General features: G+C 36.8%; 1 protein-coding gene across 1 annotated transcript in view; it reads left to right on the top strand.

The window, feature by feature from the left end:
* glg1b (golgi glycoprotein 1b) overlaps positions 1-10,477 on the top strand; it is a 37,832-nt gene extending 27,355 nt beyond the window's left edge. The window contains exons 16-26 of the mRNA XM_066685650.1: positions 119-207; positions 503-620; positions 2,238-2,330; positions 2,681-2,818; positions 3,004-3,127; positions 3,286-3,428; positions 3,572-3,673; positions 4,298-4,405; positions 4,569-4,689; positions 5,064-5,170; positions 5,869-10,477. Of these exons, the coding sequence (XP_066541747.1) occupies positions 119-207; positions 503-620; positions 2,238-2,330; positions 2,681-2,818; positions 3,004-3,127; positions 3,286-3,428; positions 3,572-3,673; positions 4,298-4,405; positions 4,569-4,689; positions 5,064-5,170; positions 5,869-6,036 (1,311 nt within the window). The 3' untranslated portion in view covers positions 6,037-10,477. The remainder of the gene's footprint in view (positions 1-118; positions 208-502; positions 621-2,237; positions 2,331-2,680; positions 2,819-3,003; positions 3,128-3,285; positions 3,429-3,571; positions 3,674-4,297; positions 4,406-4,568; positions 4,690-5,063; positions 5,171-5,868) is intronic.
* The last annotated feature ends 3,076 nt before the right edge of the window (positions 10,478-13,553 follow it).

Below are 13,553 nucleotides of genomic sequence, written 5' to 3'. Positions count from 1 at the left end.
TTCCCCCATTGTTATAAGAATAGATATGAGACTGAGCATTGATTTAAACCATGTAGATGACACTGTTGGCTATTGGCTAAGTAAATAAAATTTTATATATAATTTTTTTTTCTCTCAGATTCAGATGAAAGACTTTCGCTTTTCATATAAATTCAAGATGGCTTGCAAAGAGGACGTCCTGAAGCTGTGTCCAAACATAAAGAAGAAGTAAATTGACTACATTGTTTTATTTTACACATTTGTCATAAGATTTTATATTATATTTAATGATTTTTGTGGGTTATTAGTACAAATTTTCTTTAATTTGTGCTTATAATGAGTCATTTCAGATTAACACTGGATGTAATCCAGTCTTGTATTTTCTCACTCTGTCACTTCCTGTGTCTTCAGGTCTCATTTTCACCTTTTTTCTCTACCTTTTCTCTCTCGCTCTCTCACCCTCTCTCACTCTCTCTCCCTGTTGCACTACATTGCAGTTATTAATTTGTTCCTCCTGCTTCAGGGTGGATGTGGTGATTTGTTTGAGCACCACAGTGAGGAATGACACTCTGCAAGATGTAAAGGAGCAGCGTGTTTCCCTGAAGTGTCGCAAACAGCTCAGAGTGGAGGAACTGGAAATGGTGAGAAATTTGCATTTCAGGTTTATGATAATGTCAGGGTTTGAAAAATAGTTTTTTAAAAGAGTTCCCAGTGGCTATTAGCTTTTGTGGAACCTTTAGGTTAAATGGCTCAAGATGGAAAAATGAATGGCAGATTGAATGCATTAAAGGGGACGTAAAATGGATAAAAATGAAAGTTATAAAAGAGCATCCACCAATTTCTTTGCAAGCAAAATAGTTGCTTTTATTCCTTTATATTTTTATGAGATAATTGTCAAATACAGGAAATTTGTAGAAATACATGTAGCGTACAGCTGGACACCAATGTGTATGCATTTCAAGCCCACAGATGGCACTGCATTAAAACTGCATGCTAAAATGATAAATATAGCCACATGGACTTAGGAGCACTAAAAAAACAGCTACTGCAATAAGAAATACAACCTGAAAGTCTATTATGAGTGGATAAAGCCATACATCAGTTCTAGGCTCAAATGCCAATGAGTTGTCTGGGTTCATACTCATCTAATATTGTCCAAAAGACAATAGGAATGTGTGCAGTGGTCAGACGAGTCTGTGTTTCAGCTTGTTTTCATGAAAAATTAATGTGGAGTTTTCTGTGCTAGTGATGAAAGGGAACATCCAGACTGTTATCACAGACAGGTACAAAAGCCAACAACTCACGTGGTATCATGGTGACTTGTATATGTGAGATGTTTCCATTGATGTGGAAGCAATCATTGGGTTTTTAGAGACATATGCTGGTGGCAAGATGGCATATTTTTCTGGGAACTCCATGTCTCTATTTCAGCTAGACAAAGCCTCATTCTGTACATGCAACAACAACATGGCTCCATACACACAGATTGCATGTGCTTGACAAGCTTGCCTGGAGTTCAGATCTGTCTCCTAATTAACGCCGTGAAGAGGAGAATCAGGCAACAGCAACCATGGACTGTTGAGCAGCTGAAGTATTTTATCAAGCCAATATGGGCAAAAATTCCACTTGCAAATTTTTAAGTCCCAGACAGAGATGAAGCCTAGTCCTAAACTATATCCCACTTCATTGGAAAATGCTGAGTAGTCCAGGCTTAATCCTCGTCTGGATATCTACCCCAATACGTCAATATTAAATTAATTAATAACTTTGGATTTCTATCTATGACAGAGAGAAACAATAATAACAATAATAAGTTATCAGTTCTCAGGCCAGTGTCATAATTTTACTGAATCCAGTGCCATTCAAATAATTTGTACAAAGTTCATAGAAATGTGTGTTGTCACACTTCAAAATTCAGTCAGGAAGTCAAAATTCAGAGGAAGGGGATATTCGACGAAGATCTTTTTTTTTTTTTTTTTTTTTTTTTTAAATGTATCGTGAACTTGTGAACATTTTCATTGTTCAGTAGCAAAAGTAATGAATAATAATCAAAAAATGTTTTACTGCAGTGTCATTAAACAATTTATGCATTCAGATTTTTAGAAGCAGGGCGGTTAACTTATTGCTCAAATTGTTCTGATGACCTGATTCATTCCAAATGAGCCATTTTATATTTGTACAAGGGCATGTGAATGTGCTGAATGTTGAGGGAGAGCTACCTCACACTGTTTCAGAGTTTTGCTTCTCTGTTTATGCAGTCAGAGGACATTCGTCTGGAGCCTGAGCTGCATGACTCATGCAAGAAAGACATCAGCAGGTTGTGCTCTGCTGTTACATTTGGCAATGCTCAGGTAAGGCTATTATTTTAATACGGATACTGTATACTACAACCATCGGCGCACTTGGAAACAAAGAAAATTATTTGTTTAATTACTTTTATTTCCACTGGTGTATAAAACAAATCTTGAGGTAGAAATACTCAAATTAAAATAGTACTTTAAAATATTAACATTATTTTAACATTAATTGCTAACATTATTTTCATCCCCACAATGAATACCAGTATGTTTGCACTTTCCTATTGTAGAAGTATCATGAACCCACTTCTTACAATTCAGATAAACAAGGTACTGCACCCAAGCACTATACCCTCATCATGTCTTTTCTTTTAATTTCTTGCTCTGCTACATGTCTTTCTCAGGTTATTGAGTGTCTGAAGGAAAATAAACAGCAGCTGTCTCACACGTGTCATCAGAAGGTCTTTAAGCTGCAGGAGACTGAGATGATGGACCCTGAGCTGGACTACCAACTAATGAGAGTCTGCAAACAGATGATTAAGGTTTGACACTGCACACTCATTTTTGCTCTTTTCGTGTCTCAGTTGTAACAACTTCTATTGCCAATATTAGATGGACCATAAAACAAATATGGAAATGAAACATCTGTTACATAACTTCACCTCCCTCTGTCTAATTCTTTCTCATTGTACCCTCTCTCTATCCCTGCTTCATCCTCCTGTATCAGCGATTTTGTGCAGAGTCTGATGCCAAGAACATGTTGCACTGCCTGAAACAAAACAAGAACAGTGAACTGATGGACCCTAAATGTAAGCAGATGATCACCAAAAGACAGATTACTCAAAGCACAGGTGAGTGAACAATACTTATTCAGCAAATTTAAAGAAATTAACAAAAAAAGTTGTTTCTTATTAATGCTGAAATTTACTTCTGGTAAATTCACATGTAGTTTTCAGGCAGAAATCATTGCCATGCTGATATTCACTTATCTTTCTTTCCTTGTACTCAGACTATAGACTTAATCCCGTGCTAAGAAAAGCCTGCAAAGCAGATATTCCCAAATTCTGTCAGAACATTCTCAGCAAGGCCAGTGATGACAATGAACTGGAGGGTCAGGTCATATCCTGCTTGAAGCTCAAGTATGCTGACCAGGTGCCCAAACTATGAAATATCAACACTGATTTTGTTTTGTTTATGGATTATTTTTATCCTGTTTGACTTTCTTTATATTATTTTTTTCTGTTTTGAATCCTTGTGTGGGTATGTTTGCATTTCAAACCTCACATTGTCCGTAGCGACTGTCTACCGACTGTGAGGACCAGATCAGGGTGATCCTTCAAGAATCAGCTCTTGATTACAGACTAGACCCTCAGCTTCAACTTCACTGCAGTGACGAGGTGAGTCAGATCCTCTGAGGGTTAGGCTTTGCCCAAAAGCTCATAGCATATCTGGATTCAGACTGTTAGAGCTTTTCACAATGCTGATCACAAAGACAAGTGTCTGCTCACAAACACACACACTGTGGCGGATTTTGTTCCCAAATCTAGCCTAAATTGCAGGTTGGTGAAATTAGTGTTTATGGTTAAAATGAGCCTTTTTTGCTGTTTGCTGTTTACATATTCAACTTAATTTAGATGATAACATGTTATAAAACACACCAGTATATTTAAAATACACATTGAATTTGTTGATTCTCAGTTCTCAGAATTTTTTATCCATTGGTATTAATGATCACTTTTAAAATCAGTATAATGTGTATGTACTATGCTAACAGCACACTACATTTTGCAGCTTTGTGAAAGCATGGGAAGTATGGGGAAACATGTAATCCCAGTGCTGCCATTGAAATTGCATCATAACTCATGGAGCATATCTTTCAAGCTGTGCCCAGAGCCAGACACTGTGTGGCTTTAAGAGAGGAAACCTGATATGATTTTGTTTTTGCAGCTGTACATCATTGGTATGAATAACACCATTAATCACTGCTCTGTGCCTTTGTCCCTTGGTTTTTTGTGTCATAGATTACACACTTGTGTGCTGAGGAGGCTGCTGCTCAGGAGCAAACAGGCCAGGTGGAAGAATGTCTGAAGAACAATCTTCTGAAACTCAAACATGAGGCCTGCAAGAAGGTACTAAACAAGCACTCATACATACACAACAACAGTTCTAATGTCAGCTGATATCCATGTAGCCATCAGTACTCACACGTTCATGCAGAATATGCAGTAAGTTTATGATGCAGTCCAATCATAACCTTTCTCTCTGTATATTTTCTGTTGGTTTATTATGTAGGAGGTTTTGAACATGCTCAAAGAAGGCAAAGCAGACATATTTGTGGATCCTGTGTTGCATACTGCTTGTGCCTTGGACCTGAAACACCACTGTGCAGCCATTACCCCAGGTCGAGGCAGACGTAAGTGCAATGATGACTGTATCAGGAGCACACACACTCATATATATATATATATATAACAACACCGAACAAAACTGGTTTGAACAAATTGTTTCAGAGGGACAAATTTGGGATAGTACATTTACATTATTTGGAAAGTATGATATTCAGGAAACTAAACATGGTCCTTTATGCATTAGCAAGGACCCATTGTGACAATGTTTAATTTTACAAGTCAGTCAATCAGTACATGCCAACATATCAGATTGAGAAGCATTTCAGGTTTTACTAAGTAATTGTGGGTTTATTTTTTTGATTTTTTGCACATATTTCTGTTTTAATGGTCAGTGTGCTCTTCACCACTTATGCTGGACTCTGTTTCTCTCCTCTTGCAGAAATGTCTTGTTTGATGGAGGCACTGCAGGATAAGAGAGTGAGACTGCAGCCCGAGTGCAAGAAAAGACTACAAGACCGTATAGAAATGTGGGGCTATGCAGCCAAGGTTGGTTCAGTTACACATAGGCATAACCTGCTACTGCTAATACTTATCATAATAATAAACTTAAGAGTAATAATATTAATAGTAATATTAATAGTAATTATAATTCAGGGCGACACGTTAGTGTTGCAGCAGCTAGTGTCGCAGTCACACAGCTCCAAGGACCTGGAGGTTGTGGGTTCAAGCCCCGCTCCGGGTGACTGTCTGTGAGGAGTGGATGTGTTCTCACTGTGTCCACATGGGTTTCCTCCCGGTGCTCCGGTTACCTCCCACAGTCCAAAAACACACGTTGGTAGGTGGATTGGCGACTTAAAAGTGTCCGTAGGTGTGAGTGTGTGTGTGTATTGCCCTGTGAAGGACTGGCGCCCCCTCCAGGGTGTGCCATAACTGGGATTTTAGAAAATAGATAAATCAAAACTACTTGGACACTTAGAATAGAACCACAATAACCATATGAATGCTTAGTTTGTGATAGTTTAAATTTTTCTCCATGATGAAGATCTTGTATATATTTTTTTTAAAGAATTTGTTCCCCAAATATTCCTGAAGATTTTACATTTTAAATGACAAATATTTGTTCTTTTTTATATATATAAAGTTTCAGCTCCAGAAATTTTGTTATTCACTATTGTCAACTCAGTAGCTTGAGTTTTTATGTATATATGACTTCAGTTTCGCAAGCTGCTGTTCTGTTTCTGCAGGTGGCCCCAGCTGAGGGCTTTGCAGACCTGGCTGTACAAGTGATGACCTCACCCTCAAAAAACTACATTTTGTTTGTGATCGCATTGGCCATTTGTGTGCTTTTCCTGGTGGGGTTACTCTGTGGCCGTATCACTAAACGTGTGACCAGGGAACTGAAGGACAGGTAGAGCATGGACCTGGGCTCATTCGTTTAAGACATTCTTAAAATGGCATAGACCCTCTAACCAACCATTCACTGCTCTGACTCCAGTCCCAGTGCCCTCCTTTATCATTTCTGACGGGACACGTTATCATTTCTGACGGGACACGTTATCATTTCTGACGGGACACGTTATCATTTCTGACTGTGGACACTAATGTCGCAGTGAGCCAGTGCCACGTTAGAACCTCATTTCTCTTCACCATGCCCCTTTGCCGAAAACGGCCCAGAATCCAAATATCAAAGACCTGACTAAGTCCTCAGATAGGCTCTTAAAAATGTCTGGGACATAAATCTTTTTCTCCTTTTCTAATCCTAATTGGTTTATTGATTGCTTGCTTTAGCTGCTATTAAAACCACACATTTTTCATTTTAGATGACAGTGCTTTGCAAAACAGTTTTTTCATTTTTATTGCATACTCTAAAGCAGAGTCATCAGAGTCAATTCTATAAAAAGTTGAGTTTATATGAGTCATCCCTACACACATTCACATCAATGGGGCTCTGCAACATGCGGTGATCTTAGATTAGGTTGAGTGTTTTGGGAGAAAAAGGTGATTGCAAAATGAAAAGACGTACATTTGTGACAGTCAAAGTTGAGCTTCAAGATTCCTTTAAATGACTTCTGAAGTCTTAAACATAGTTCTGATACAGAGCAACCATAAGGCCAAGTATACTTCAGGTATTTATATTTACCCTTATAAATCTTGTGACATGAATTGTGTCAGAAATTGGACAATCTTCCAGACTGTCAAAATGTGTTTTTTATACACTCCATTGATCATCAGTACATATATTTATTGGTTAATAGTAAATCTGTATCAAAGGCTTTTCACACCGAGAAAAAATACATATGTCTGAACAGCATAAAACGGCTTAAAAAACAATCAACAATCTGAAAACTAAAATGTGACGGTTAAAGAAAATATAAGCCTTTTTTTAATGAGAGCAGCAACATGCAGTTCACCCAGTGATTTTCAGAAACACTGCTGAACTCCCCATGTTTTTCTGAAGACTGGAGTGAAGTCATTATTTTCAGTGCTTAAGGTAAATTCATCATCACTCCTACTCAAGGAATCAATTTCTTCTTCCACTTCCACTGCCTCCCTGTGATTTCAGTGAGACAAAAAAAAAATGTCAGACTTGGTGTGAATGTTCTAGTATGTTATTTTTATTTTTTTTTAATTTGTACTCTGTGTGAATAGGCCATTAATCTCAGTAGGGGCATTGTTTTAAAAGTTTTGTGGTTCACTAAACTGTCACGTCAACACCACACAAAGCTTAAGTCCCAAAACTAAACAATGTCTAAACCTAAATTGCAATTATGAAATTAAAATAAAAGGAATTAAGTTAATATCAAACCCTGAGGCCTACTACTGTTACAAACCTACTACTTTTCTTGCATCACCTACATTTTTAAAGGTAAAATGAGATCTGAAGTAATTTTATATTTCACAAAGTGACCCCAGGATCTAAGTGAGATAGTGTCAGTTTCATTTTCCCCCTTTTGGTTTGATTGCAAATGGGGCAGTGTTTTGGACGGTGTGTGCGTATATGATGTGTGTCTCTTGAAGTTCATCTTGTGTGTAACGGTGATTGAAGAATAGGAACATGCAAGTGTTTCTCTAAACTTTCTCTTAGACTGATAATACTCACGCATAAAACATATGCCAACTCAAACAATATTTGACAAATATATATTCTTACTACAAGAACTAGAAATGTATTCATTATGAGCCAATAGAAGAAAGAAACAGTAACAGCTACATTGTAAATGAGTACATTTCAGAGGAACAATGATGTTAATTAAAACAAAGCCACTTTTTGGTGTGCTTTTGTGTGACCATAGCCTTATTTATTGATTATTATCTATAGGTTTCATTTGGTTTATATTTATTTTGTTCTTGTACTGACCTGGGTTCACTGGTAATTGCCTTTCATCACTATTTTTTTTTTTCTTTTTCAAAAAACTAAGTTTTAGGAGTAAGAAAGACAAGTCCTGAACTGAGGTGGATCTGAATTTCTCTACAGATATCTTATGCTTTCCTTTTTGCAGCCTTCGTTTCAGCAGTTCATGAAATCAGCAGTCCAATGGTCAAAAGATGGCATTTGCCTAAAAAAACACAACAGATCCATAACATCAAGGATCTCGCTAAGACGTGAGTGAAACAGAAACTGCAGACCTTGTTTATAAACAGCATTCAGAGTTTTGACTCTGATATGTCTTTTATGAACAAGTTACTTGAAATTCAGATCTTCATATAAAAATTTGAGACAGTCTCTTAAATGCTTGAATGCCTCTAAGATTTAATATTCAAAGGTGGGACATTTTGTAAAATGGCAGAATCTGGTGGAGTATACATTCTCTTAAAGCATTTTGTAACAGACAAAAGCAAAAGAATGTATTTCCAGTGTTTTCACAGACTAAACTCGTGGACTGTTGAGCAGCTGAAGTCTTGTATCTTGATAGAATGTGCGAAACAATCCACATGCAAAATTTTAATAGATAGTACCCTCAGTCCCTAAATGATTAAACAATCCAATTAATAGGAACTGTGATGTAACATGCTGGGAATGTGCCCCTGTCGTTTTTTTTTTTTTTAAATCAATATATTCATCAATATAAAAAATACAATCAAGTTGTTCAGTGAAAACATTGGAATTATTTTCTTTGTTTTTCTGTCAGTTCTACAACTTGTTTTATTGCATAAAGGCCTTAGAGATGTACATAAAACAAAAGTGGAGTAAGAAATGCAGATTGACCCATATAAAATTGCTTAGTACCATATAATTTATAGATGATTATTACGAATAGGATTGTTGCTCACCTGAGATCTATATATGGGGCACCCTTAAGCATCTGCAATGACAAGCAGTGTTACCCACTGTAGACGCACTTGTTGATCTTGCAGTCCCTTTTTCTAAACAGGAAATATCTAAATACAAAAGTGTATGATCCTGATGCATGCCATTAGAGAAGAATCCTGCTGTTTATTTTAGTGGCACTCTGTGCCCCCCCCCTTACTCATAAGTGAATGAATGGTAAGAATGAAGTGGCGTTTATAATAATTTTTTTTGTTTGTTTTTTAAACACACAAAGTGAACTTAGAATTGATTTTTTCATGACCTCTATTCCAAAGGTATTTTGGAAGTGCTACCCTGTGATCAACACTGATGGTATTCTGTAAATAGAACTAGATAGCAAGTTATAATGTTCCCTTATTTTCTTGTTGAGTAAGCTTGGATTATGAACAGATCTTATGACTATATATGAGTATGTATTGTACATAATAAATGTCAAATATTATTATTGCAAATATTCTCCTTTCTAAATTGTTAATACATAGTTAGTATTGTGTAATTATGTTGTTCAGCCTTTGACATTACAACAGATTAGTAGTGGCAATTTACCAGCAACTGTTGGGTGGTGGTGGGCGTGTGTTTAGAGGTGTGAAGGGTTACAGGATGTGCTTTATTTTTATTTTTATTATAATTTTTTTACTTTAACATTTAATTCAGGGCTGGTGGTCTATTCTTCATCTCTCTTTTGTGGAAACCTTTGCAGAGGAAGCTGGATCATTATTCATATACTGATCGATGCTTTGAAGCCCTTTGCCTGATCAGTTTTTGATTTGTTAAAATCCTACACTTGACACAAATGGGTTGTTTTGGATACAAACTGAGCAAAGTCTCCTTTGGATCACTGGTGTTGATGGCTTGTAAAAGTATACTGAAAACAACTGTGAGAAAGATGATTTAATATATGACCTGTGATTATGTTGTGTCTGTATATTTTTGCTAATAGACAACATGGTTACAAACTAGCACTCCTAAGCTGTGTATCTGTCCAAGAAGGATCGTCTGTGTGGTTTTTACCTCAGAAAATGATTAACCATAATACCCAGCTTAGTGTTTTCATGCTTCAATAAACCTTATTTATCAGTCACTTTGATGAACTGAGCTGAGGTGGAAAACAACACTGCACAGATCTGTGGCCCTCCAAGACATGTGTTTGATATTTATTATTTGTGAGAATAGAAAGAATATGAAAAAGTCCATTAGACGATTGTTTGAAGTAATACGTGTGATCACTCATAAGGACCTCAATGCAGACGATGGGAGCCAAAGGGGAAACTGCAGTGATTTATATGGCCTTTTCTCTGCCTCTTTGTAAAGACTCAAATGCACGCCACACAAAGTTATGTTTGAAGTCCATTTTCTCTGTATTGTCTGTAGAATATCAGAGTTAACTGCAAATGAACATTTCTTTTACCTTGTAAAAAGTCATGGCTGTGATATTTTCTGAAATTCTGCAAATGTAATTTTGAGATGTAACAAACCGAACAAACACAGCTAGTGCATTTTTTTATTGTCTGTACAGATTATGATTTGTCTGTTTAATAATACTATATGCAGATTTTCTTACTTATAGTCTTGTGTGTTTGTCTGAGTTGTCTTAAGTTTCTGGAAAGTAGAGTCCTCTTTCATGAATTCTGGTTCAGTTTCTACTTACGAAAACCACTTCCATTTAAAATTACTTAATATCACCAGCGGTTCCTTTGGAGTGCTGCACGTGAGTAGTGAGCTGGTTCTAAGGGAGCAAGTGAGGAGGGTATGGTTAACTAACCTGTGCTAGCACTCTCAGCTGCTCTGGGTTTCTGGACTCCTTTCAAAACACCTCACCCCCCCCTCCCCTTTCTGGAAAGGCATGAAAATCCAAGATCTACAGAAGTAGATTTGCAGTTTAATTTCAAACATTTTGCACTCATTTGACCAATTCAGTTATTTCCAAATGAACTTTAGTCATCAGGCGTCTGTGAGAGAGTTATCTCTGGTGATGCTTCAGTCATTAGTGCAAGAGAGCACAGTTTGTCTCATGCTCTTTGGGTGGGTAAGATGGTCCTCCCTAACACAGCATGATGCTACAAGGCTTATGCTAGCTTACCTAAAAGATTGGGGTGTGTGGAACTCTCCAACGCCTGTGATAGATTTTGTCTGGCTTCACACATCTCAGCAGATACATGGACTATCTTTACCCTCCCAGATGGATGCCACTGTGTGATTTGGGGAGTCTTAGCTGATGTATGGAATTGGCAATGACTAAACTGAGGAGAAAATCTACTTTAATAAAAGAGTAATACCGTGTGGGTTGGCCTCACTTGATTCCACAGGATTCCACACCTGAGAAGAGAGCAAACCATGACGTGACATTGTGTCATCACTATCGGGGTTCACTGTAGTATAAGAGGTATGATGTCTAAGCAGTACAGCAACCCACACAGAGTTTATGACACAATGTTGAAACAGAAATGTTATTGTTTTTTTGTTTTTTGTTTTTTTTAAATATTTGCCATATTTAGTGATAGCAACACATTCCCCAAAAAATCGGGACAGTAAGAAAAGACTGCACCAGCTCAGAAATACTTCCCAAAACTATTGTCTGTGAATCAAGTTCATCATTGCATCTACAAATACAAATTAAATTATATTTCAGAGATTCCAGAAATGCTGCCATCTTCACCTCTGGACCATCCCACTTGATGCAAGCACACAGTGCAAAAGCCATCATCCATGATGATATGTGGGGCATTATATACAGACTTTGGAGCAATATGCTACCATCCGGACAATGTCTTTTTCTGGGAGGGCCTTGCTTATTTCAGTCCACCTCTACTTTCTGCATAGATTATAGCAGTATAGCTCCATATTGAAAGAGTCTAGGTGCTGAACTAGTGCAGGCCTCACCCATCGAAGACATTATGAAGTATTAGAATAATCAGAGCAGCTGAACTCTTATCAAGACAAAATGGGAAAACATTTCATTTTCAACACAACTATATGTATCCTCCGTTCTCAAATGTTTGCACACAATTGTTAAAAGGAGTGGTGATGCATGAAAAGGACACAAAATGGCAAATACTCTTACAAAAAAACAAACGGTTTTGACAATTGAAATGGCTTTGTATGATTTTTCAATTAAATATAAGGTTTACCTGATTTACACGTCATTGTTTCTATTTAGATATTGCATAGCATCCCCACAGTTTTGGAAAAGGGGTTTATATTTTAAAATAACCATTTTTCAACCTTTCGGTAAACAGACCATTTTCATTACTGTGTAAGGCTGATGCAGTAAACTCTATGCAAATCTGATCTGTCGTTTGTAAATACCTAAAAATGTTCCCAAAAAAGTTAGAACAGGGGTTAATTTAAGCCAGAGATACAGTGAAATGTTCCATAAACATATTTAATAAGTAATGTAAAAAAAAAAACACTCTGAGACTGTGTTCTCAATGTACTTCTGTGAATATTCTACCATTTCCCTGAGAAGACGAGAAGACCGCTCTTTGATTAATGCCGCCGTTCCGTTCAATTCCAGCAGGTGGCGACTCATTCACAGATTAACTGCATACATCTGAAGACCAGCGAAAAAATGAGGTGTTGGTAATTGCGCTTATAAATATAACCAGGATGAAGGAATATGCAGGTGAGCTGAATGTTTTGTGATGTATTCGTTTCATGAGGAAAAAAACAACAACTGCTAAATGATATGTTTTGATAAAATTAACGTTTTTTCATGGAAAATTAAAGGAGCACTCTGAAATTTTATTTCATTTTCTAATTAGTACAAACTGTAAAATATATAGAACATAACTTGAAAGTGGATATTTTACCTGCACACGTGCACTCTGCACCTGAGAAAACCTCTGGAAAACCTGTGTATATTGAACCTCCTCTCTGGTATCTGCTCAACGTAGAATCAATTGCGGTAAGCACTAGTTGCTACTTATGGGGCTTTCTGTACAAATAAACAAATACTGTAATAAACACACTGACGTAGGAACCTACCTGGAACCGCACATGGCAAGGAACACACCCTGGAGAGGGCCCCAGTCCATCAGAGGGCATAAACACTCTTCCTCTTTAAATTTGGATTAATGAAATGCTGTGAAATATTTCACCTTAAATACAGCTTTAAAATCACTGTGATTCTTCATCTGTGATCATAGGAATCATAATGTTACATTTATTTTATTATAATCGTAAATTTAAAATTGTGTATATTTTATATGCCCCATTTCATTCAGGATAATAAAGATTATTAAAGATAACAAATAATCATCTCTCCTTCTGGAGAAGGGAATGTAATGTACCTTTAGGGAACACAACTGGACTTTAAAACCAATGTAACTTCAAATTTACATTCACACTGTTTTACCTTTAATAACAATAATATAGCCCTATCATAGCTTTTTTTCTCAGAGTGTAGTTACATTCTCTCACATTTTCAGTGCACTCCATGTGTGTGTCAGTGGAAGAAATGTGGATGAATGTTTTGGATAAAGTGGCACAAACCTGAGGAGATACTGTTTATATATTTTTTAATAAAGTACACATAAACAAATCAATGGAATTAAGAAATTAATTCATTATCTGTAAGCGTTTACCCAGTTCAGGGTCGCGGTGGGTCCAGAACCTACCTGG

Source organism: Hoplias malabaricus, chromosome 11 (genome assembly GCF_029633855.1).
Source record: "Hoplias malabaricus isolate fHopMal1 chromosome 11, fHopMal1.hap1, whole genome shotgun sequence".
In the NCBI taxonomy this organism is placed as follows: domain Eukaryota; kingdom Metazoa; phylum Chordata; class Actinopteri; order Characiformes; family Erythrinidae; genus Hoplias; species Hoplias malabaricus.
This window is presented reverse-complemented; position numbering and strand designations above follow the sequence as displayed.